The sequence below is a fragment of the Macaca fascicularis genome, chromosome 14, assembly GCF_037993035.2.
Source record: "Macaca fascicularis isolate 582-1 chromosome 14, T2T-MFA8v1.1".
Taxonomy (NCBI): Eukaryota; Metazoa; Chordata; class Mammalia; order Primates; family Cercopithecidae; genus Macaca; species Macaca fascicularis.
Window position 1 is genome coordinate 99,952,579 of NC_088388.1, and position 26,457 is coordinate 99,979,035.

Below are 26,457 nucleotides of genomic sequence, written 5' to 3' on the forward strand. Positions count from 1 at the left end.
AAGGTTTTACACATAGTTGGGACTATCTTTATTAAATAATTACATGGGACTTTGATGGGAATGGTGAAAATCAGTGTTTTCTGGATGCTCTGAATTAAATATTTTTTGTTGTTATTGCTCTCTTTTAGGATGGAAAGAAGAAGTTTGACAAAGAAAGTGAAAAATATTATTCTATCCTTGAAAAGCATTTAAATTTGTCTGCAAAGAAAAAGGAGTCTCATTTACAAGAGGTAAGCTTTTCCAACTGAAATAATGGAAAAGGCATTAAGTCATATAAAGTCAAAATTTCCGAAGGTAAAACTATCTCAAAATCTGCTACTATTTAATAAAATAATTATGATAGCAATAGCTAAATTAATTGAGAACTTACTATGGACGATACTTTAAACACATTATAACTGTTCCAAGGGAAGGATTAATATTTCTTTCAACAATGAGAAAGGTTGAAACAAGATCTTTTCCTTTTCTTCTTTTTGAGCATTTTTAAAGGGACAGGACCTATTAAATTCATATTATGGCCTTCATATTAAATTTAAAATATCTGTAACATTGATTTTAAAGCTTTGCTTCAGCATGGGGAGAAAGATAGACACACAGCTACATGTTTTGTTTTATTTTATTTTATTTTATTTTTGAGATGGAGTTTGGGTGTGTCGCCCAGGCTGGAGTGCAGTGGCGCGCTATCAGCTCACTGCAACCTCTGCCGCCCGGGTTCAAGCAGTTCTTGTGCTGCAGCCTCCTGAGTAGCTGAGATTACAGGCACATGCCACAATGCCCAGCTAATTTTTGTATTTTTAATAGAGACAAGGTTTCACCATGTTGGTCAGGCTGGTCTTGAACTCTTGACCTCAAGTGATCTGCCTGCCTCGGCCTCCCAAAGTGCTGGGATCACAGGCATGAACCACCGTGCCCAGCTGCTACATGTTTTTAAATCTCAATTATTTTATATCCATTTTCCTTAAGAACAAATGAATAAATATTTTGCTCACATCTACACATCTAAGCAGTTTGTTTCTTCCCTCTGTCTGAAATATATTTTATTCTTCCCATTGGTAGTATTTTAACTGTAATTCATGAAATCAAGGCTAGTTCTTTTACTAAGGAATAATGTAGTTCCAATTTCAGTGTCAAAGTATGTCCAATAAATAAATAACCAGACTCCCTTGCCATTGTCACCTTGAGAACAAAAACAAAAAAACGTGAAGCAGCCCTATCTCTCCTCCGCCTCCTGGTGTACACTGAAGTGAACACCATTAGTAGGGCGTTGCTGGGTAGCTGACCCACAGCTCACCACAGTTGTCTAAAAAGTGATCGGGAACCATATGCAGTGTTCTTTAGTCTCTTCCTCCTCTCTCTTCACTTATAGACGTTGTAGTCCAGAGCCTCTTTCTTGATCCTTCTGCTAGGAAAACCTCCTGCCTTCCTGAACTGCTTTTCAAGATCAACCTGGTCTTCAGCTCTCTTTATTCCTTTTCTTATTTCTCCTACCTCTGAGTTCGACCAGAAGGCATGCTTGACAACTCAGAGTATTACAAAGTTCCTACTGCCTCAAAAAGAAATAGGAGTGTGATTTTGGCATCTGATTCCCTTTTTTTCCAACAGGCATATGTTCTCATCGACAGTATCAAATTTCTTTATTTAAAGATGTTCAACATTGGGAAGTTTTGTTTTGCTTAATATTAATATATGACTTCATCAGTATGCTTTCTGTTATTAACACATGCTATTAAAAATAGTATAATTTAATATATAATTGTGTGCTTGTGGAAAGATTTTGATACTAAACTGATGGAAGACAATCTGCCATTAAGAAAAACTAGATTTCTATTTTAAATTTCTTGGACATATTTAACCTTACTGTATTTGGTACTGCTTGTTGTAATTTAATACTGTGTTTACATGTACCAAATGTCTTAAATGATCATGTTAAGACCAAATGTCTTAATACCTTGCACTAGAATAAACCTAAGATAGAAGGGGGTTATGGTATGAATGTGGATGTAGTCATGTAGAGAGACACTCATCTAATTATCATCAGTACATCATCATCTACCATGCCCAGGGCTATGGCCAGACACCTTTTTACAAATTGACTAAAGGAAAATTAAGCGTGGTCTTTAGAGACCCTAAAGAACTTTAGGTTCCTGATAAATATGAGAAATCATTCTTTGAAGATACTGCTTAAACCATCTTAAGGAAATGATAACATTATCCTGATTTTGAAGTGCTCTAGAGAATACATCCCAATTTTTCCTGACAGCTTAGCTCAATATTTATTACTTGCCTTGCTTTAACAACTTAGGCTATGGTAAAACAGAAAATACATTCTGGTTTCATATTTAAGTGGAGGCTGAAAAAGATAATAGCATAGTAACATCCTCCTCCCACCTCACTCCACAAGTGCACAGACACTTCTTTTCCAGGAGATACATCCTAGAACACAACACAACTAACACATTGTGTTAAGGTAGCTTCTCAGGGGTATATAATGTAGACAAGGCAAAATGTAGCTTGGGTCCCCCCCCGCCCCCGCCCCTCTAGGAATCACACCTGTTGGAGGGAGATGCTGCCATAAACATATTTAATTCTGTGACATGGTATTAAAAGTCATCTGCTCCTTTCTAGAACAGCTCTGGTCCTTCTGTCAGCCCCAAGCTTATTAACTCATTCTCATAAAGGCCCTCTGTGCCTTCCTACCTGCACAGCTGACTCCTTAATCATTTTGTTGTTGAAAAATAAGTGGCTGCCCATTTCCAGGACTGAATTGAAGGGTCGTCTTTTATTAAGAAAATCGCAAGACCATCAATTAGGCCATTGGAGTAAACAATTGGAGAATCAGAAGCAAACTTTTCAAGATTATAGGCTTTATAGTGGATGAAAAGAAGTAATATTTGTTATGTAAATAAATAATTCTTTTCTAAGCATAAAAGGAAGGCATCATAAAGGAAATGTAGAAAGACCTGAATGCATAAAAATAAGTAATCTGTTTCAAAAGACATTAAGCCAAATTAAATGTCAAACCATTAGGGAATGTAAACAACATATGATATGGGGTTATCATCTCTTATATACAAGAAGAGTTTGCCAATCAGTGTCAGAAAGGTAAACACTTCAATGGAAAAAATGGGCTAAGGACACAAACAGGCATTGACTAAGGAGAAAATATGAGTTATAATAAATATGGTTAGTTTGAGTGCCACATGTATTTGAAAATACAAATAACAACATGTCATTTTCAACTTGATAAAGATAATATCTATTGTTAGTGAAGGTATAGGAAACTGGGCACACTTTTGTTCTCCCAGTGCGAGCATAAAAAGATTTAATCATTCTTAAGGTAAATTTGACAGTGTATTTCAACAAACCTGAAACATGCTAGGTAGTTGAGACGATTTCTCTTGGTAAGAATTTACCCCAAAGAAATTATCAGAGATAAGCATAAAAATTGTGTAGATATTGTTTAAATATTGATACAAGAATTATTTGTAAGTTCAGAAATTTATAAATATCTGAAATGGCACAAAGAATGATTGGGGTAAATATACAAATGTAGTTTGACCAAAAATGGAGTGTGATATATTAAAACTTATTTGGAGAATCATTTAAAGACATTGAGAAATAGTCATACAAATAGGAGAAAAGCGGACTGTAAACCAGAATATGCAGTATTACACCAGGCTTGTTTGAAAGGAAGTTTGTGTGTGTGTGTTTGTGTGTGTGAGTGTGTGTGTCACATCAAAATATTAACAGTAGGATTGCAATTCTTACTATCTTCACATTTCTCTGTCATAGTAACAAATAATGAATCAGCTTACAATAACAAATATTTTTATATTTATACTTAGGAAAAAAGTAAAGAGGAAATAGATTCCCTTTAGACATCCAGATTTTGGTTTTTCCACCTATCACTAACTACTCTTTCAGTAGGTTCCTCTTCAGTCACCTACTAAATGAAGCAAAGTCCTTAGGCATAGTTCTCTATTCTCATCCTTCAATTTCTGTCTCTGAAACCTCTTCTACTTTCACATTGTTTATAACATCTAGATGAACATCTCTCATGGCATGATTTCGTCATGCCTGACTGTCTTTGCTCTGTCCTCTGGCTGGTTACCAATACTTTAGATTGACCAATTCCTAGTGAAGTGCGAAATCTTGCACCTCACCATCTTTTACCAAATTTGCTCCCACCTGTCATTTTCTCAATTATCTGTTAATGCTAGCATTATTTATTTATTTATTTATTTATTTATTTATTTTTGAGAACAAGTTTCACTCTGTTGCCCAGGTTGGAGTGCAGAGGCATGATCTTGGCTCATTGCAACCTCTACCTCTCGGGTCCAAGCAATTCTCATGCCTCAGCCTCTGAAGTAGCTGGGACTACAGGTGTGTCACCATGCCCAGCTAAGTTTTGTAGTTTTAGTGCAGGGTTTCACTGTGTTGGCCAGTCTAGTCTCAAACTCCTGACCTCAAGTGATCCTCCCGCCTCGGCCTCCCAAATTGCTGGGATTATAGGCATGAACCACCATGCCCAGCCTAGTAGTAGTATTTTTTTGTATCAAATTTATCTGTGGCTTTTTCCTTGCTTCTCACACTCACATCATTCAGCTTCTCTTTCTTGCTGGGGTGCACCAGACTCCTTCACCATTATCAGATAAGAGATCTTTTTATATTCACATGTACCCAGGCCACCTCTTAATGTATTCTGCACTGTCCTCATGTTAATCTTGAATATTGCTTGTTTCTCGTCAGCCTCCTTCTCAAGTTTTTGTATTGCCTATACGATGAAATCTACACTCATTCTATATTTTTCTGCCTTAACTCTCTTTTCTTTCTCCTCCAAACAAAACCTTTAGTCACAAACCTTTTGTCCTACCTAAGCATAACGTCTCTTTTCCTGACCGTATCACGTCACTCAAACTCTTCTCGTTTTATCTCTTCCTCATTCTTCAAAGTCAAACTTAAATCTTTTCTCCTTGGGCAATTGCCGAGACCAACTCTGCTGGGGAGACCCTAACCCAGCGGCGCTAGAGGAATTATAGACACACACACAGAAATATAGAGGTGTGAAGTGGGAAATCAGGGGTCTCACAGCCTTCAGAGCGGAGAACCCCAAACGGAGATTTACCCACATATTTATTAACAGCAAGCCAGTCATTAGCATTGTTTCTGTAGATATTAGATTAACTAAAAGTATCCCTTATGGGAAACGAAGGGATGGGCCAAATTAAAGGAATAGGTTGGGCTAGTTAACTGTAGCGGGAACATTTATGCCCTTAAGGCGTAAGTCGCTCATGCTGTAGTTTGTGATTTAAGAATGCCTTTAAGCGGTTTTCTGCCCTGGGCGTGCCAGGTGTTCCTTGCCCTCATTCCCGTATACCCACAACCTTCCAGCTTGGGCATTAGGGCCATTATGGACATGTCACAGTGCTGCTGAGATTTTGTTTATGGCCAGTTTTGGGGCCAGTTTATGGCCAGATTTTGGGGGGCTTGCTCCCATCAAGAAATGATTCAACAAATATCACCTGCCACCTTTCCCTCTCTTTTGAATTGAGATAGCTTCACAATAAGCTATCTGCAGAGCCATATGGTTTTCTTATGCAATTAATCTGGTTTCTTTAGGTCCCTTTTTTTGCTAGGTAAACAACAGTTTACACCTGTTGTTCTGGCCTAATTATTACTAGTGCTCCCTTTCAGTTTTAAAATTATCTCAGTTCAATTGATGAATCCTAGGCTTACTCTACTTATCCAGTACAAAATATATAGCACCGGTTGCTAGTGGATTTATAAGCAAGTGTTTGCTAGTGAACCATATGATGAGCTTACATACTAAAGAGATCTATTCTAAGTAAAAGAATGTCTTTCTATATCTTATACTGTAAAGAAATTGAACTGTCATATTCCTTAAGTACTGTATGCTCTGGATGACGTTTCTTAGCAGCTTTGGTCTATCAAATTTCTGTAGTCCACATTGGAGGCTATGAAAACACCCTGTAAGTAGCAAACAACAAGAGTCATTTCTCTTTTAACCTTTCTTTGCTTCCCATTCCCCTTTTTGGAGGAGGGTGAGTGGGATGAGACTCTGCATGGCAAATAAGTTTCTGAAGAAATGACTTAATACTTTTGTGTTGGGGTCCCCAAGACCACCCCCAGCTTTGGTAATTTGCTTGGAGAACTCACAGGACTCACATATAGTCATACTCATGGCTAAGATCTATTACAGTGAAAGGAAATAAAGAAAGGCTACAGGGGACAAATTCTGGGGGAAACCAGGTGCAACCTTCTAAGAGTACTCTCCCAATGGAGACACACAGAGCATGCTCAATTCCCCCTTCAAGGAGCTGTGGCCTGTGAAATGTTGTCCACCGAGGAAGTTCATTAGAGACTTGTTGCCTAGAGGTTTACTGGAAGCTGGTCACATAGCACCCGCTCCCGGGCATGTACCCAAATTCCAAACTCCCAGAGGGAAAGGAGGTGTTTGCATAAACCATATTGTTTGTACAAACAGTTTAGGTGCAGTAAGCTATCTCTTAGCTGTTAGAGTGATGTGAACCCTCCCTAAACTAACATTCCCAGACACCAGCCAAGGTCCAGCTTTGTAAGCAAACCTTTCAAGAAACAGCAGTTAGACCTGCTGTGCTAAATCTTTTCTGCATAGTTCTGTTGACTAGAAAAAAAAAAATTTTAGACTCTGAAGGTCTCAACATCCTAGTTTGTTCCCATGTGCTCACAACACAATCAACGATGTTACATATATATATGTGTATATATATATATTTTTTAGATTTTTTTTATTTTTTATTTTTTATTATATTTTAAGTTCTAGGGTACATGTGCACAACGTGCAGGTTTGTTACATATATATACTTGTGCCATATTGGTGTGCTGCACCCATCGACTCATCAGCACCCATCAACTCATCATTTACATCAGGTATAATTCCCAATACCTTCCCTCCTCCCTCCCCCCTCCCCATAATAGGCCCCGGTGTGTGATGTTCCCCTTCCAGAGTCCAAGTGATCTCATTGTTCAGTTCCCACCAATGAGTGAGAACATGCAGTGTTTGGTTTTCCATTTTTGCAATAGTTTGCTGAGAATGATGGTTTCCAGCTGCATCCATGTCCCTACAAAGGACACGAACTCATCCTTTTTTATGGCTGCATAGTATTTCATTGTGTGTATGTGCCACATTTTCTTAATCCAATCTGTCACTGATGGACATTTGGGTTGATTCCAAGTCTTTGCTATTGTGAATAGTGCCGCAATAAACATACGTGTGCATGTGTCTTTATAGCAGCATGATTTATAATCCTTTGGGTATTTTTTCTTTAAAAAAAAAAAAATAGAGACAGCATCTTACAATATTGCCCAGGCTGGTCTTGAACTCCTGGGCTCGAACAGTCCTCCCACCTTGGCCTCTCAAAGTTTTGGGACTACAGATGTGAGCCACCATATCCAGCCTGACATTATCTTTTAAAGTAAATAAAATTTCCAAAATAACTTGTGGAATAGAATAGTGCCCCTATTCTTGCATCCCTGTCACCCAGTAGTGTGCTAAGACACGCTCCAGAGAGTCCTTTTCCTGCATCTCTTTCCAGCTCCCACATTCTGTGATGTTGAGTTTGTGTTTTGAAACTGGCCATTTTGGCGTTATTTGTACCACAGAAATCACAAATATTGCAAATCAGGCTTTTCTCCCCAGAGAGCCAGTTGTTAAACATTTATTGACACCTATCCCTCATTACTAAATTAATTAATTCTTATGTATATAGTGTGTTCCAATAAGCGAAGGTAAGAAGAAAAGAAATATAATTTGTGTGGAATGCTGATGTTCTTTTTGTTTGCACCTCTATCTTTCATAAATGATGTCTGGGAGCTGAAAAGTTTTGGGTTCAAATCTCCTACCTGATTTATACAGTCTTCACATTTATTAGCTTAAAAATTTAGAATACTCAACTTTAAACGTCTCTAGTGAGTTGCTGGTAATATTGGATTCTTTGTAATCACCTAATTAAATGCATAATAAGTATATATAATTACAGCTGATTCTTGAACAACGTGGGGGTTAGGGGCATCTACTCCCTGCACAGTTAAAAGTACATGTATAATTTTTTACTCCTCCAAATCTTAATTACTAATAAGTTCTGTTAACTGGAAGTCTTACCAATAAAATCTTTTTTTTTTTTTAATTTTGTTTGTCAAACTACCATTATAAATGGCTTCAAGTTTTCTATCCCCAAATTGGTGTCAATGGATACTTAGTACTCCAGAGAGCCCCTTCTTTCCATCGGCTTTTGTAACATCCAGCTGGCAACAAGGAAGGTAGAGGTGGGCAAGAAAAGTAAGTCATGTCTCTCTGCTAAGCCAAAGTCACTTTTAAAGAGTGCATCTGAGGGTGATAGTAGGCAGAGAAGAGGGAAGAGAGAGGCATTGTCTAAAAGAAAATGAAATCACCTCAGTAATACTCTCTTATACTTTGTCAATAGAACCTTATTGCAATCAGATATAATGAGTGTGCATGACATTGACATAGCATGATTCATCAGGTTAGAGCCATTGAATTTTTATTTGTTTGTTTATTTGTTTGACTCTGCCACCAGCATTATCTAAGATCTTACCTAATGAAGTGGCTCCCTGCTTAATATTCTTAGATGCTTCTCCCTCCATTAAAATCCTAATTTGTTATGCAGCATCCAAGATATTTTACAGTATGATGCTATCCTCACTTCTCCCTCTTCTTCTCCATGTGTTCACACTGCAGTCAAATCCATCTCTTCATGCCTCTTTACTTTTTCAGGAAAATGGCCCCTGCTTTTTTTTTATATTGTCGACAATTCAGTCAATTGTTCATCTTAAGATTCAACTCCAAATACCACCATTTTGTCCCATAATTTTGAATTTTATCCATCCTTCTATGATCCCATAATTTTTCATTTACATTTCTTGTATTTTTTTTTAACTGCAATGGGTATTGTGTACTTATTCTGTGTGTGTTATGTGTCTGTGTGTGTATCTCCTGCCCCACACACTATATGCTCTTGTAGGCAAAGACTATAATAAGTGCTGAGTTAAACTTTTGGTTGGAGTTACTTTGTAATAAAGACAGCAGAGCAGGAATTGAGTCTCTCTCTATGTAGAACCATCAGTAATCACCCTCTGGTTTTTCTCTTTAGGCAGATACACAAATTGACCGAGAACATCAGAACTTCTATGAAGCGTCATTAGAATATGTCTTTAAAATTCAAGAGGTCCAAGAAAAAAAGAAGTTTGAATTTGTTGAACCGGTAAGTTTCAGATTTTTTGTAAAAATGGTAGGCTGAAAACAATCTATGGAAAAAAAGTACACTTTTTTTTTATAATATATAATTTTTCTTGAAAATTATGATTGATAAAAATAAAAGGGGAGTAGGGAAGGGATGAACAGGTGGAGTACAGGCGACTTTTAGGACAGTGAAACTCTTCTGTACAATAGTGTAGTGATGGATGAGAATACCGTTGTACATTTGTCAAAACCCGTAGAATGGGTAGCACAAAAACTGAGCTCTAATGTGTACTATGGATTCATTTAATATTAATGTATTAGCATTGCCGCATCGGCTATAACAAAAGTACCACAGAAATGCAAGATTCTAATACGAGAGGAAGCTGTTAGCGGGAGAGAAGTACAGAGGTGGTGGGGGACAGGTGAGCTAAGGGGGCATAAGGGAACTTCATTCTTTCCACTCATTTTTTGGCAAACCTAAAACTGCTCTAAAAATGAAATGTATTAATTAAATAAATTTTAAAAAAAGGGGCTGTACATTATCTATACATGAATGAGTACACTTCACCAGTAAAATGACCCATTTAGCAAAACTTTAGACAGAGAGGGAAAACTGAAGGCTCTGTTTTCCCCTTTGTTCTGTGCTCCCCTTCCTCACAGAGCTCGGATCTGCTGGACTTTCCTATGAAGTCATTTATTTTCCTAAGTCAGTGTAAAATGTAATGGATTTCCTAATGTAAACTGCATTACAGAAAAGAACAGGTGGCTGGTCTTTATAAGCTTTTTCATTTTTTAGCATTTTTTTCAAGTGATACCCTAATGTGTTCCAATATTGCCTAAAAAGGCATCTTGACAAAGTGGCATGTATGATGAATAAAGGTTTGCTCTAGAGTCAGGTGGTCTGTTGTCTGCATTCTTCAATTCCCATGAGATCAGAGGATAGGGTTAATAAATGTATAAGTAATCAGATACCTAATTTAAGCCATTCTTTTCTTCCTATGTCAGTCCTTTAAAAAATCCATTCATAATAAAAATAAAATACTCTTTGTTAGTGGATATGATAAGGAGAAGGCAAAGGAAGACAACATTGTAAAATGTATTTCACATGAATCATTTTCTAATGGAAATCCACCAGCTGTCCCCTAAAGATAATGGAAAACTGAGACAGAGCAGAGGTAGGGGACAGTTATCAGGCCCAACCTGGCTTCCAGGACCTCTTCCTTTAGTTGGAACCTATTGACTCTCTCCTGTAAACTAGGCAGTAGGCACATTTGCAAGACCAGCTTTCAGCTAGAGAGATGAGGGAACTGAAGACCACCACTCAGGCTCAGGGATTTAACTTTTACCTTTTATTTAGAATAACAAACTGAAGTTCAAGTTCTGTTTACCAAACACTTAATCCTTAAATCCCCTAGGATTATCCTCTTATATAGCAGACACTTTAAGATCTGATTAAACTTTCTATGACCTAGAGAATGTTCTGAAGCTCATCTGGGGCTCATGGACAACTAGCCAGCCTAACGTTTCCTGTTCTAGGAAGATGACCACTACTTATGGATCCTGTTCCCCTTCCCATTGACTAAGTCCCACCCCAGAATCCCACCATGGTTTCTGAAGCTTCGCTTCTTGCTAGCAAACTACTTCCCTAGAGCCTGCCCCTTGGGATTTTTGAATTGCAGCTCTTCTTGACACCAAACCGTCAGAGACCCCATTAATTCTGACAGTTTTTCTGTATATTCCTTCGTTGTGTCTTCCCATTTCCTTCAGACACTGTGCTGATCTGCTGTGCTGTTGTTTCTTCTCACACCTGGAATAATCCTTTCACATCTGTATGCCTTTATTCCTCTTGGAAGATGATATGGGGGTCGCTTGTTTCCCTAGGTCTCTTTTATAGCCCATCCTGTCTGGGAACAGTGAACTAGAACATTCTGTAAGATGACATCAGATGTATAAAGAGGAGATTGTAAAAAAATGTTTGCTCACAGGTGGCAGAAGGAATGACAAGAATTTATGAATTCCTGTAAAAATACGGTAGAGAAGTAGAAGCCATCTTTCAACTGAAATGTGTTTTCTTCCCTCAACCTTATCCGAAGCTATGATGTCCTGATAAGTCTTCTGTCATGCATACCTTTCTTATGACACCACAGTCAAAATTGATGTTAAAATTGTCCTTCTTCCAAAATATTTTCCTGGCTGCTCTGTTTTTCCTATTAGAGCGTCTGGCCAAACCAAATAGTACTGTCAGTTTGGTCTCGTCCTCATTTCTAGCCTCAGAGTCTCATCCATGGAGTTGTACTTAATATCCATTTGAACAATGAGAATAGAAATGGGATCAATGAAGCATGAGTGTGTATGTCAATCTTTAGGTTTATGCATTGACAAATTAATTTGGAGGAGAAAAGTTGTAAACCAAAGTTCCCGGGAACTATAAACATAAAAAGACATGAAAACACTTTAATGTCTTTGCTGTTTTTGTTCTTTAAAAATCCAATTCTTGTTTGTATTGCTATTGCATGTTGCAGAAATCTAGTAGTCTATTCTAGCTTTAGCCCAGATTAGTTTAACAAATAAGCATTAGAGTAAAGCAAATGCCCTGGGGATGGGTCTATCTCCTATAGATTGTAAGAAATCCGATAGAAAATATGAACAGGGGATAGTGATTCATGAAATAATATTCTTACCTTACGATGATATATTTGAGATTAGTTTACATTGTTTTAATTAATATCAAGATCATACCGCTTGTCATAAAACTTCTATGCCATATTCATGTGCTATTAAGAATAAATATTCTGGCTGGCATGGTGGCTCAGGCCTGTAATCCCAGCACTTTGGGAGGCCAAGGCGGGTGGATTGCTTGAGGTCAGGAGTTCAAGACCAGCCTGACCAATATGGTGAAACCTTGTCTCTACTAAAAATGCAAAAATTAGCTGGGCGTGGTGGCATGTGCCTGTAGTCTAAGCTACTCAAGAGGCTGAGGCACGAGAATTGCTTGAACCTGGGAGGTGGAGGTTGCAGTGATCCAAGATCACACCACTGCACTCCAGCCTGGGCAACAGAGTAACACTCTGTCTCAATAAATAATAAATAAATAAATAAATAAATAAATAAATAAATAAATATTCCTACATTGTCATTATTCTAAAGAAAAACTAGGTCTGACACATGGATTAAAAGAGGACATTCAAATGTTATTTATAAATAAGCTACGTGTTATTGTTTTAAAAGCATACCTGGAATCAATTTTTTTGTTAGTGTTTGGTGTTTTTGAGATGGAGTTTGCCCTATTGCCCAGGTAGGAGTGCAGTGACATAATCTCAGCTCACTACAACCTCCACCTGACAGGTTTAAGCGATTCTCCTGCCTCAGGCTCCTGAGCGAGTAGCTGAAATTACAGGCATACACCACCACACCCAGATAATATTTTTAGTTTTAGTAGAGACAGAGTTTCATGACGTTGGCCGGGCTGGTCTCGAGCTCCTGACCTCAGGTGATCCACCTGTTTCGGCCTCCCAAAGTGCTGGGATTACAGGGTGAGCCACCATGCCTGGCCTGAAATCAGCTTTTTAAACTCAGTTCTCTATAAGCTATACAAGTTTAATAGCCATCTTTTTTCTAGTTTATTATATTTTATATAGAAAGGGATTATAGCTCACTGGTGATTTCTAGACCCACCATTCTGTGTGGTAGTAATTACCCATAGCTAGTCTGAGTTAGGATGTGCTATAAATATAAAATCAACATCAGCCTGCAGAATCTTAGTATGAAAAAATGGATAATAACTCATTAATGCCTCTTTTATACTGATTACAGGTTGAAATGCTATTTTGGATATATTGTATTAAAATAAATTTTTCAAATTTATTTCACTTTTTTTTTTTTTTTTTTAAGTATCTAAAATATGTTTACTAGCCAGGCATGGTGGCTCACGCCTGTAGTCCCAGCACATTAGGAGGCTGAGGCGGGCAGATCGCTTGAAACCAGTAGTTCAAGACCAGCTTGGCCAACATGGTGAAACCTCGTCTCTACTAAAAACACAAAAACTAGCCAGGCATGGTGATGGGTGCCTGTAATCCCAGCTACTCAGGAGGCTGAGGCACGAGATTCACTTGAACCCTGGAAGTGGAGATTGCAGTGAGCCAAAATCACGCCACTGCACAGCAGCCTGGGTGACAGAGTGAGACTAGTTAATTACACATTGGCTTCATTTGTGGTTCATATTATGTTTCTGTTGAACAGCAGGCTCATCCTTCCAGATATGGCAACAAGATACGTAAGTTTAGGTTTATGATGGGGGAAAGAGATCAGGGAGGGAGAAACCTCTCCTGACTCTTGGTTATAATATTCACCTACTGCTCAGAGCTGCCTGAGGTTTATGAGAACTTTTATGGATTAGAAGAAGCAGTTCTAGAAGTACTCTGAACGCAAACAGCTTGAGTAAGAGTTGTGGAGGAGCCCAGAGGTCTCAGAAGTATTTCACGGTACATAAAGGTTTGTGGCTTAGAAAACGGAATCTTGTTATGACTCATCTGCCTTATGATTCATTCAGCTATAAACTTGTGTATGTGTTGATTATGTCCTTTAAGCCTACTTAGTTGGACGTATGTTTTGTGAGCAACTACTATGTGCTATGTGTTTTCTCTGTTAGCTCACATAAATCCATAACAGCATTATCATGAAGTAGTTGTTAGATGAAGAAGCTAAGTTACAGAAAGATTGTTGGTTGCCTAAGGCCACAAATCTGAAGTGGCAGGTAGGAACCCAGAACCCAAATCTGAAGTCATGGTGTAGTACCACTTCCTTAGTGGCCACTTCACTACAGAAATTAATCCTTCCTGATAATATTTGCTCTGGCCAAATAAAATGGATGATTAGAAAATTATACTGTGTAGTTATGTTAGCTCCTTAAAATTAGAAGAAAATAAGAGATTTACCTTTGGTAAGCAGAGACAAAGTATAATAGCTAAATGAGTTGGAATAAGATGTAATTTGGCTCCACATGTTACAGCTGTGCAAATATGGCACATTTTACAAATTCTCTGCCTCAGGTTTTTATCTGTATATTGAGGACAAAAATAATGTGTAGTTCCCAGGATCGTAGTGAGGATCAACCAGCACAGGTAATGCGTAGAGCTCTTGTATTGTACCTGGTACATCGTTAGCATCAATAAAGCACCAGCACCAGCCAGTGTGTACCTCACTTATACTGTGATTGCTAGATAGGAAAACAACACTTATGAATCCCTTTGTTAGTTGTGGCTTTAAAGCCCCAGGTAGCTTTTTTAAAAACACATTTTAATTTTAGCCTTCTAAATATACGCGTAGAGTAAGTTTTGTAATAGCATTTTCATATTACAGTATTCCTTTTAGACTCCATTGTAGTTTTTTTGTATTAATGTTTAAAGTTAATGCAGAAAAGGAAAATAAATCATCATATATAAACTAAAATAGAGTGCTTTTGGTGCTCTTCCCTTGGACTGCTAAATCCAATTTAAATTTTTTGCTGAAGAAAATTTTGCATAATTTGCTAACATGTTTTTGCTTGTTATTATCAAGAAGTATACTATAAAATACTTTTTAGAGTCTCTGAATTTAAAAAGCTTAAATAATTTTGAGATTGAAATGCTACTGCTAAGTCTTTTTAAAAAATCCATCCGCTAGTATATAGATGAGTGGATTTTGAAAGATTAACCTTTTGATGTTTTTTTCTTTTTCAATATAATCAATTAGCTTTAATTTAGTAAATCAAAGTGAAAAAAATAAGGTAGCATCATTGTTTTTTGAAACTCTGTAGGACTAAAAGTTAAATTTCTATCCTGTTTAAAATCTGTGGGCAATCATTCTTTGAAAATGAAACAGCAAAGCTTTTAAATAAAAATAAAATCTGCAACAGTTCATGGATAAATCTAAAGTTCAGGGTACTGTTATTGAAAATTGGAAATTTGTGATATAATTTAATGAACAGAATTTTATAAAAATAAGAAAAATGCATCCTATGTGTTTGGTAGAAATCAATCATGTAGCTTCTTCTGGACTTTATCACCTTGCTGGTGACAGTACCTTCTCTATTATAACTGAGCTCTAAAGATAAGCTGGCTATTCATCAATGCCTCTGTTCCTTTACCACCAAAGTGTACCTCAGGCCCCTTCATCTGAGTTCCCTCCTCTTGAATGCTCAGAAATCCATCTTTTCAGGAATTCCAATGATGTTTTTGAGTGCTGAGGAGATGGATGGCCACGGCTTTGTTTTATTAATCAGTGTGCATGTCTGTCCATTCATTCATTTGTGCTTCTGTCCTCTGATTTTAAAAGCAGTCTTTTCCAGACCAGCATTGACTGGCCACTTTCCATTCTTGGCTCTCTTTTTATCTTCAAGTTTCTCATTATTTATTTGATTAGATTTGTATATGCTTTTGTTTTCTTGCCGTGAACTCCCTTGCACATCTATGCATTAGACTTAAAGCAATCTGTAGTCATTTTGAAGGTATCCTTTAAGATGTTTATCTCGAAGTCTCCTCCAGGCAGGGAATTGCAAAGACTACAGATTTAACTCACAGGCCTGACACTTTTACAGTGTGAAAATTGATGCCTTGACTTTGCCTTACTTTTCTAATCTTCTTAGAAGCTTAGATGGCCAAATGTGAAGAATGGAACTATATAACATTTTGATTTCTTATAGTGCATTATGGTGCTTTGTGTATGGGAAGTATTTATTTTTATTTTTTAAAAACAACTTCAGGCCAGGCATGGTAGCTCACACCTGTGATCCCAGCAAGTTGGGAGGCTGAGGCGGGAGGATTGTTTGAGCCCAGGAGTTCAAAACCAGTCTTGGCAACATGGCAAAACTCCACCTCTACAAAAATTAATTAGGCATGGTGGCATGCGCCTGTAGTCTTAGCTACTTGGGGACTGAGGTGGGAGGATCACTTGAGCCTGGGAAGTCAAAACTGCAGTGAACTCTAATCGTGCCACTACACTCCAGCCTGTGTGAAAGGGTGAGACCTTGTCTCAAAAAAGAAAAAAAAAAAACTTCATAAAGATATAATTCACATGCCACACAGACAACTAATTTAAACTGTAATATCCAAAGGGACTTTAGTATATTCACAGATATGTGCAACAATCACTACAAAAAGATTTAAAGTATTTTCATCACCTTAAAAATAAACATCACATCCGTTAGCTATCTTTCCCAGTATACCCCATAACCCCCAATCCTGAAAACCACTAATTATTTTCTGTCTCTATTAATTTGCCTACTCTGGGCATTTCATACAAATGAAATTGTATAATAAATGACCTTTTGTGATTGGCTTCTTTTACTCAGATGCAGTTTTCAAGGTTCATCCATCTGAAAGCATGCATCAGTACTTCATTTCCCTTTAGGGCCAAATAATATTTTATTGTATGGATAGACCACATTTTGCTTGTCCAAATATTAGTTAATGGATACCTTTTCACTATTATGAATAATGTTATAAACCAGCTGTTCCCAACCTTTTGTGGCACCAGGGACCAGTTTTGTGGAAGACAATTTCTCCAAGAAAAAATTGGTCGGGAGGGAAGGGTTTGGGGATAAAACTGTTCCACCTCAGATCATCAGGCATTAGATTCTCATAAGAAGCACGCAACATAGATCCCTCACATGCACAGTTCACAATAGGCCTCCCGCTCCTATGAGAGTCTAATGCCAGCACTGACCTGATAGGAGGCAGAGCTCACCCACAGCTCACCTCCTGCCATGCAGTTGGGTTCCTAACCGGCTGCAAATGACCTTTACTGGTCTGCAGCCCAGGGATTGGGGACACCTGTTATAAACATTCATGTACAAATTTTCGTGTAGATACAAGTTTTTCCCTCTCTTGAAGTAGAATTACTGAGTCATATGGTGTGTTTCACCATCTGAGGAACTACCAAAATAACTGCACCCTTTGACATTCCCACCAGTGGTGTATGAGGGATACCGTTTCTCCATGTCCCTCACACACACTTGCTATTATCTCACTTTTTGTGTCTAGCCATCCCAGAGAGGTGAACTTGGATTTCACTGTGGTTTTGATTTCGATTTCTCTGATGACTAATAAGTCAAGAATCTTTCAAATGCTTTTTGACCATTCATATATTTCTTTCAAGAAATGTCTATTCAGTTTCTTTGCCTATTTTTAAACTAGGTTATTTGTCTTTTTATTATTTAATTGTAAGAGTTGTTTATGTATTCTGCATATAAGCCCCTTATCAGATAAATGATTTTTGTAAATATATTCTTCCATTCTATTAGTTTTCTTTCAATTTTCATGACAGTGTACATCGAAGCATGAGTTTTTAATTTTGATGAAGTTTGTGTATTTTGTTGTTGTTGTTTGTGCTTTTGGTGTCATATCTAAGAATCCATTGCCAAACACATCATAGAGATGTATTCCTATCTTTTTTCTAAGTGTTTCATAGTTTATGTCTTAAATTTAGGTCCTTGATCCATTTTCAGGTAATTTTTTGTCTATGCCATAAGATAGGGCTTCAACTTCATTCCTTTGCATTTGGCTATGCAATTATCCTAGAATAATTTGTTGAAAAGGCTATTCATTCTCCCTTGTGTAGTTGTACCACTCTTGTCAAAAATCAGATGATGACAGAATGTATGTGTATAACAGACTCTCAATTACATTACACTGATTTACATGTCTGCTTTAGTGGCTGGGATGTGAGGAAAGACTATGGTTTCAATTTACCCTTATGCCAATATCACACTGTGCTGATTACTGTTGTTTTGTGTTAAGTTTTGAAGTGTTTTTTGTTGTTGTTGTTTTGTTAAGATTTTTTTTTTTTTTTTTTTTTTGACTGGTTGGGGTTCCTTGCAGTGCCCTGTAAATTTTAGAATCAGCTTGTCAATTACTACAAAAAAGTCAGCTGAAATTCTGACAGGGATTGTGTAGAATATGTATGTCAATTTGGGGAATATTACCATCTTAACAATATTAAGTTATCCAGTCTATGAACATGAGATACTCTCCATTTATTTTGACCTTCCTTAATTTCTTTATACGGTATTTTACAGTTTTCAGAGCATAACTTTTATACGTCGTTTGTTAAATCAGTTTTCCCAAGTAGTTTATTTTTTTGAAGCTATAGTAAATGGCATTGTTTTCTTAACTTTATTTTCAGATTGTTCATTGCAAGTGTATAGAAATACAACTGATTTTTGTATATTGGTCTTTGTATCCTGCAACCTTATTAAACTTGTTTATTAGTTATAATAGCTTTGCCCTGGATTTTGTAGGATTTTATATATATGAGATCATGGCATTTGCAAACAGAGATGCTTTTTCTTTTTTCTTTCTCATCTGGATGCCTTTTATTTCTTTTTCTTGCTTAGTTTTTTTTGACTAGAAGCTGTAGCACAATATTAGAAGTGTCAAGAATGGGCATCATTATCTTGTTCCTGATCTTGGGTGGAGAAGGAACACATTCACTCTTTTATCATTAAATATGACATTAACTGTGAGAGTGGAGTGTTCAGTATTTTAAGCAGTGATTAATTTCTTAGGAGAGAAGGGTTTATGCTTGCAGTTCTTAGTGGTCAAAGATGGTTACTGAATTATATTTGACAACTGACTTTACTTTGTTGGTAAAGCTGGTGGACGGGCTCTGTAGAAATTGATTGTGAGGGTTCCATTAAACTCAAGAACAAATTCAGAGCATGATTGGCAGTGCTGCTGTAGGAAGATGGGATGTCTCTACCACTTTGAGAATTTTAATAAGCTAAAGAAAAGAGGTCATTGTAATAATTGATTGTTGTCAGTCAGAAAAGAGGGTAAGCATGTAGGAGTGAATCACATCCTTGTAAAAGCATTCACACTTCAATGGTTCTCAGTTTGAGCAATTCAGTTATCTGAAATTACTATATCTACCACTTAGAGGCTCTTCATCTCACCAACCCCTTTTCTTAACTCTTACTATTATTTGCCATTTACATCATCAGTGGTAACTTAAGGCTTGACACTTTTGGAAGTGCCACATCCATACTGCATTTAGTTAATTGGTTACTAATGGGCTGGGAAATTATGAATATTTGTTCCTTTTCTGGCTTGTAATGGGGTTATTTTAAAGATCATTTATCTGTAAGTATGGTATCAGTTTTTCCAATTGGTTGGGTTATTGGAGTGACAAGTAATTTGGTTCTATACCCTTGGGAATAATAATGTGCTATATGAGATTTTCCCAATGATAAAAGGAACTTTCTTAGTATTCAAACTATTCTGTCTATCTAGGAGTTTGTAGTTGTTATTATGGTTACTGTTATGATTTTAAATGTTAAATTTACTTTAGGGTAAACTGAAACCATAGTTTTTCCCTCACATCCCAGCCATTCGGGCAGATTCACCAAAGAAAATGATCTGTGGGAAGTGCAATTCTTAAAGCTTTTCAGGCTGTCCTGTTCAGTTCCTTTCATTTCACATCTTGGAATTTTGTAGAGGATGAAAGGAACAAGTATAGGATTCAAACCTATAAAACGTTTAACTTTGCTGCCATCTAGAGGCAGGTTTTTCATAATGCGATCTTCAATAAACCCAAATGCTGCTTCCAAAGCCGTGGAATAAAAAGGAAAAGGTGGATTGTTTTTTGTATATAATTCTTATGTGCCTTCTATTGGATTGTACATTTCCTAGCAGGTGCTCAGCGTGCTTTATGAGATTAAAAGAAATTTGTCTGCTACTAAGTGAATCTGAATTCTGCTAGAAGCTGCCAATGGGTTTATTTTCCTCTTGACTGAAGTTGGCTGCGTATAAAATGCTAAGGATATGGAATAATCTGAATAAGATGAGGGTACCAGGATCTTACTTTTTAGAACATGACTAAGAATTTAAAAGCAGAGTTTAGTGGGAAATATTGGTTTACCAAAATCAGTGTGAAAATACGTCCATAAGAGTTTTGGTTAGGGCGACCCACATGTGGTTCAGTGAATCTGCAATCATGCAGCAGCCCTTCGCATGAGGGAGCGTCTCACAGGTAGTTCCCTGGAGCGCACCCAGCATCTTCTCCAGATGTCTAGTCTTTTGAAATAGAATACACATTGACATTCCTTATCCAAAATGTTTAGGACTAGAAGTGTTTCCTATTTTTTTCATATTTTCGGATATTTGCATATACATAATGAGCTATCTTGGGAATTGGACCCAAGTCTGAACATGAAAGTCATTATGTTTCCTATACACCTCATACACATAGCCTGAGGATAATTTTATTTTATACAATATTCTTAATAATTTTGTGCATGAAGCACAATTTGTATATATTGAACCACCAGAAAGCAAAAGTATCAGGTGTGGAATTTTTCACTTGTGGTATCATGACAGTGCTCTAAAAATTTTGGATTTTGGAGTGTTTTGAATTTCATGTTTTCAGATTAGTATTAGTACTTTAGGGCTGGAGCATCAAGCCATGGCATAGAAATTTAAATGTATTGGAAACTTCTGTGGCCAAAGAATCATAATTGACCATTTGTTAGAATTTTTAGCAGTGTTCTGGGTGTGGTTTGGAATGGTTTACTTCATGCTTCTGAAAACATCAGTGTGCTTTGTCTTTTTTCCGTGTTCTAGAAACCAAGAATATTAGAAAAGGTGGATCTCAGGGGATTCATTGTTTTATAGAAGATTTATCACAGATATTCTTAAAATCTTCTTTACAAGTTTAATTAACTTTTATACTGATGATGCTTTTAAAGCAGCACCTGCTTTGTATCGCATCCAGTTTGTAACAAGACAGTTTAATTGTGGATTAATTATAAATGGTAAAACATGAAACAATACTTCCTTAGCAACTTCATAAACTGTTAGTTGGATGTTTAGAAGACTACTGTTATATATATATATATTTCAAAAGTATTTTCTTTTCTCTCTGAAAAGCTCTAAATCTATATATGCAAACTTTTATTAAAGGTATTTTTTAATCCAGTTTAAGCTGCAGTTTTGTTTATGCTATATTATATGCATTCAGGTAGACTATGTATTTTATTGGATAATTTGATATAGCATCATTGTAATCTATTGAATATTTAGGTTTGATAGTATTAGATGACGTAAAACTGACAGTGTAAAATATTTATAAAAGGGCAAATGCTACATTTTGGTGCACTATCAGGACTGTTTGAACAAGAGAAAAAAAGTCCTTAACATATAACAACAAAAATGGCTTGAAAATGTTTTCGAAATGAACATGACTTTGTTTGTAGGAAGAAAAGCATGAGGTCATTGTTTTCAGATAGAACCAGTGTTTATCTGTTGGAAATCATAGCACATGTGCCTGATGCTTAGCTGAATCCTCCCTGCCTACCCAGACAGAAGAGGTGGCTGCATATTATTTACATGAGAAAATGGTTTCAAATTGTGTTTCTTCCTTAATTTAAAATAATAAGTTACAGATAAGTTATGAGTGACTTTTCAAAAATGTTTTCTAACTTTATCGCAGGAAGAGGTTGTGGGAAAGATTAGGTTAGTATACAAGTCTGTGAAATAAAATCCCTGTGAATGAAATGAAAATGCTTAAATAATTTTTTTTCCAATATAATGTTCCATATAACCTGTGTCCTATAATTCCATGGAGAGCCTGTCTTAATTTATGGATAAAAACAGAAATACACGTATGAATTTGAGATTAGAAGGTTAGGATCATAGAAATTATGACTTTGTAAAGATTTTACTTTCTCAGAAATGAAAGACCTGTGTTATCTATTTCAGTGATTTTGCTCACCAATTCCCTGAGTTCTTCCCATTCCTTTGCTAAAATGTTGTCTATTCAATACTCAACTCAGTACTGCCACCTTGTGATACTTTTTCTTAATTTCATCTGGCCAAATTCCCATTCCTTCCCTTGGTTACTTCTTATCTGTGATTTACTGTTTTGCTCTTCCTTACATCGCACATCTTTTATCCCCTTGTTTCGATTAGAAGTTCTTGCAGGGTGGGATCTATGCTATTATACTTTAGTCATTATCTTAGTGGTCTCTTCTGGATATTTCTTCAATGCATTTGAATAGCAGAATAGTTAACATGACAAATGTCCTTGATCAGCCTCAAAAGTTAAATTACTGTCTACCAAAAGGGAAATAAAAATCCTTTTGTGGTTTCTGTTTTATAATTGTAAATCTATTGCCTGCCTTGCCAAAGCCATTGAAAATGTATTAGTTTGAGGAATTATAATGAAATACAATTTTCTCCCTATTTTATATCATTAAATGATCATTAAAACACATTTTCATGGTTCTTTATCTCTTTATCTTTGCAGCTTTTGTCATTTCTTCAGGGCTTATTTACTTTTTACCACGAGGGATATGAACTTGCCCAGGAATTTGCACCGTATAAGCAACAGCTGCAGTTCAACTTGCAGAATGTAAGAGTCTACCTGTTCTTACTGTCTCTCAGCAGATCTGCGAATCTGATTTCACAGGGCAACTAAGTTATAACCAAGTTAAACCTTGGAATCTTTCAAATACTTGCCTAAGTACAGTAAAATTCAAGAATTAAGAAAAACCACTTTATAAATGTATTACAATTTTTTTCTAGCTGCTAGTGGAAAATACACCCCACAAAACCCTAATCTTAGTTAGAAAAATTTATACTAGCAAATTTTATAAAAATATTACCCAGTTGGAGACACCTGAAAGTTTATTAACTTTTGCCTTCATCCAGCATTCCTACTAATTTACTGGGTGATGCAGGATGGATAACTTTGGAGAGCTAATTTGCAGTATGGTGGCTATAGTTAATAATACTGTGTTGAATACTTGAAATTTATTAAGAGTTTAGGTCTTAAATGTTCTCAACATACACAGATGGTAACTATGTGGTGATTGATATATTAATTAACTCGATTGTGGTAATTTCATAATGTATAAATGTGTTAAAACATCACATTGTACATGTTAACTATACAATTTTTATTTGTCAATTATACCTCAAGAAAACTAGAAAAGAAAATACTGGAAATAAGGAAACAAGACCTTAGAGAAGTCTTTTTTTTTTAAGATGGAGTTTTGCTCGTCACCCAGGCTAGAGTGCAATGGCACGATCTTGGCTCACTGCAACCTCCGCCTCCTGGGTTCAAGCGATTCTCCTGCCTCAGCGTCCCAAATAGCTGGGATTACAGGCATGCACCACTACAACTGGCTAATTTTGTATTTTTAGTAGAGACAGGGTTTCACCATGTTGGTCAGGTTGGTCTCGAACTCCCGACCTCAGGTGGCCCACCCGCCGCGGCCTCCCAAGTGCTGAGATTACAGGTGTGACCCACCATGCCTAGCCTGAGAAGTCTCATTTTTAAGAGAGCAAAATTTCTTTATTTGTGAAATGAAGGATTGTACTTTAACAACAAAGATCTCATCTTTCTCTGAAATTGAATATAAAATATGTGCTGTTTATTATTTTCAAATAACAGGTTTGAATGTGGTTTTGAGGCATTCAAAATAACTGCTTTAAGACATAAGCGAGAGATCCTTTTATGGTTCATGGGCATGGTGTCTGGGTGTTCACGCACATGTGTGAGACGTGCCACCCTCTGAACCTTGTTACAATCCCAGCACGTTACCCGTCTAATCTGAAAAAAAAAAAATAAGAAAAAATAAATACAAAATAAAAAATTTTTTTAAAGTGAGAATTATTTCCATACAGATCATCTATTTCTATCAGAATTTATTTTGTAAAGTAGTCTAATCAGTCCTTTTAGTCTCTGATTGCATCATTATACAAATTCTGATGTTCAAATGCTGAGCAACACTTGCATTGACATAAAAACACACCCAAAAGTTGGGCCAACCCATTTCACATTATCAAACTTGACGAATAATGATGTCCTAATTGTTGAGGTTTTACTATAACTGAAACCCTGACTGCCAAGTACTATATAGCCCAAATCATTTGGAAAACCTTTGCTTAATTTTCTACAAAGTGTATGTTTTTCTGCTTATCTGGTTCTTGCCATTGTGGAAACATCCAATAAATAAAACTACAGAGTTAGAATGCCCCATAAGAAATGTGTAAGGGGATTTATTCCCTTGTGTTTTGAGTTTTAGCTTTTATTTAACGTAGATTTTCTAGCAGAATCAATTTCACCTTTGATTCATTCTATTGTTTTTCCATATGGAAAGTATTTAGGCTTTTACAGTTACTATTAAAAGGGAAAATTATAAAAGCTGAAGTATCTTTATGATTTACTTCCACATTAAATAAAATTACATTAAGATTCTTAGGATTCAGGAATAGGAGAGAGGTAAGGAATTGGGGGGGAAAAATAGACCCTTATGTTTAAAGACAAAAATAATGAAAGTGACAAGAAAATTTTGCTCATTTTGAGATTTTTTTTTTCAATGAGGCATGAACTCCTTAGAGTTAGGTGATGGTGATTATTATATCTTCAGAAGCATATTTTTGAGGTAATGCAAAAGGGGTATTCACAGAGAAAAGCCTGATTCTTCCTATAGCTTAAGTAAACTTGATATAAAGTGAGTAATCTATTTCTTGCCACAGAAGAAGTTAGAACTTGGAAACCTGTTGATTTTTATGAGTTAATTTATACACTCACCTCTTAATAATACCTGTGCTAGTAAATAAAGCTACATGATGTTTCTTTGAAAATAGCCTTTGGAACTGTGGTGACAAACTTTTTTTCTTGACTTGTTCAATGCCACATGTATCAAAAGTGTATGAACTTATTTTGTTTTTTCCCTTAAAAGAAACTAAGTCCCTATATATCTGTTTTTTACCTTAGGTATTTAGGGAATTCAAATTTTACGTAGTGCATCCTATATTTTTTAAATTGCCATAGTTTACCCTCTAAGTAATAACGTTGGAGTGTGAAAATAGGAAGAAAGTCTCACACACACACACACACACACACACACACACAGAGAGATTCAAACAGAAACATGCGGAAGGTCATTCAGAGAAGTTTTCACTAAATCGGTTCAAAATCAGACCTTGGGACCCAACGTCACAAAGATATAGATGTGGTGAATACTGCCAAAAGAATCAAGGTCATCTTTGTACGCTTTGCAGTTTTGAAACATTTTTCTGGGCCAGTCAGGTGGTTCACACCTGTAATCCCAGCACTTTGGGAGGCAAACACATCGCTGAGCCCAGGAATTTGAGACCAGCCTGGGAAACATAGTGACACCCCATCTCTACAAAACATTAGCCAGGTGGGATGGTGTGTGCCTGTAGTCCCAGCTGCTTGTGGGGACTGAGGCAGGAGGATCACTTGAGCCCAGGAGGTCAAGGTTGCAGTGAGCCATGATCGCACCTGGGTGACAGAGTGATACTCTGTCTCAAAAATAAATAAATAAAAACTAAAAATATTAGTCTGGGTGTTTCTGAAACTTGGTAGAAAACAATGACTGAAATTATTGTTTCTATTTACTTAAGACGAGGAATAATTTTGAAAGTACTCGACAAGAGGTAGAGCGGTTGATGCAAAGGATGAAATCTGCCAACCAGGACTACAGACCACCCAGCCAGTGGACGATGGAAGGCTATCTGTATGTCCAGGAGAAACGTGAGTCACAAAGACATAACTTCACGCCTGTTATGACTTAGCCATCTATGAATATTTCCATGAGATGTGACTTGGTTAGTAGTATTTCCTTCAAGTAGGAGGACTGAAATTTCTTACAGCTTTATATCTACTTTCCCCCCAACCACGACCAAAGTGAGGAAGCTTTTCCACATTTTGCCGTCAGGATGTCTAAGTTGGCATATTGTTGAACTTGGAACTTACAGTCTTCACTCATACCATAACATGAGTTCCGTTTTAGCATTTAATTGTGATACTTAATCTCAACTTAAAGTTTCATGGAAACTTGCAAACCGAAGCCTTTATTGGGATGAATCATCCTGGTGACTGTGATAATAGTTTTACCCTCTGTTGGCATTATTTTATTTAATTTTGTGCCCTGTCAGTTTTCAGGTGTAAAATTGGTAATCATGGTAATGTCAAATTGGCACTCTTTACTTCTTGAGGTTTGGAAATAAGTACCAAAGCCAATAGAGCATGATTATAATTGCCTCTCACTGAGGACATTTTTCTCTCAAAAATATTAAAAAGCCATTCAGACTTGTATAACTGGAGTTTTTTTGTGCCTGTTACCTGTCATTAAGTCGAACTAGTTGGACTATTTTGACTACATTAACACTTTCAAACCGGATATGCCCTAA

The 26,457-nt window shown here is 36.6% G+C and overlaps 1 protein-coding gene and 1 non-coding gene across 8 annotated transcripts in view; both read left to right on the forward strand.

Moving 5' to 3' along the window:
- The window catches only part of ARHGAP42 (Rho GTPase activating protein 42), a 311,494-nt gene that overhangs the window by 226,353 nt on the left and 58,684 nt on the right, over positions 1-26,457 (forward strand). For all 7 annotated transcript variants that reach the window (XM_005579430.5, XM_045371128.3, XM_065528915.2 and 4 more), the window contains 4 exons: positions 129-230; positions 9,171-9,281; positions 22,538-22,642; positions 25,669-25,798. In XM_005579430.5, coding sequence (XP_005579487.1) covers positions 129-230; positions 9,171-9,281; positions 22,538-22,642; positions 25,669-25,798 — 448 coding nt within the window. The remainder of the gene's footprint in view (positions 1-128; positions 231-9,170; positions 9,282-22,537; positions 22,643-25,668; positions 25,799-26,457) is intronic.
- Positions 23,742-23,846, forward strand: LOC123568967 (small nucleolar RNA U13). The gene has a single exon (XR_006692514.2). It is a non-coding gene; the product is annotated as a small nucleolar RNA U13 (small nucleolar RNA).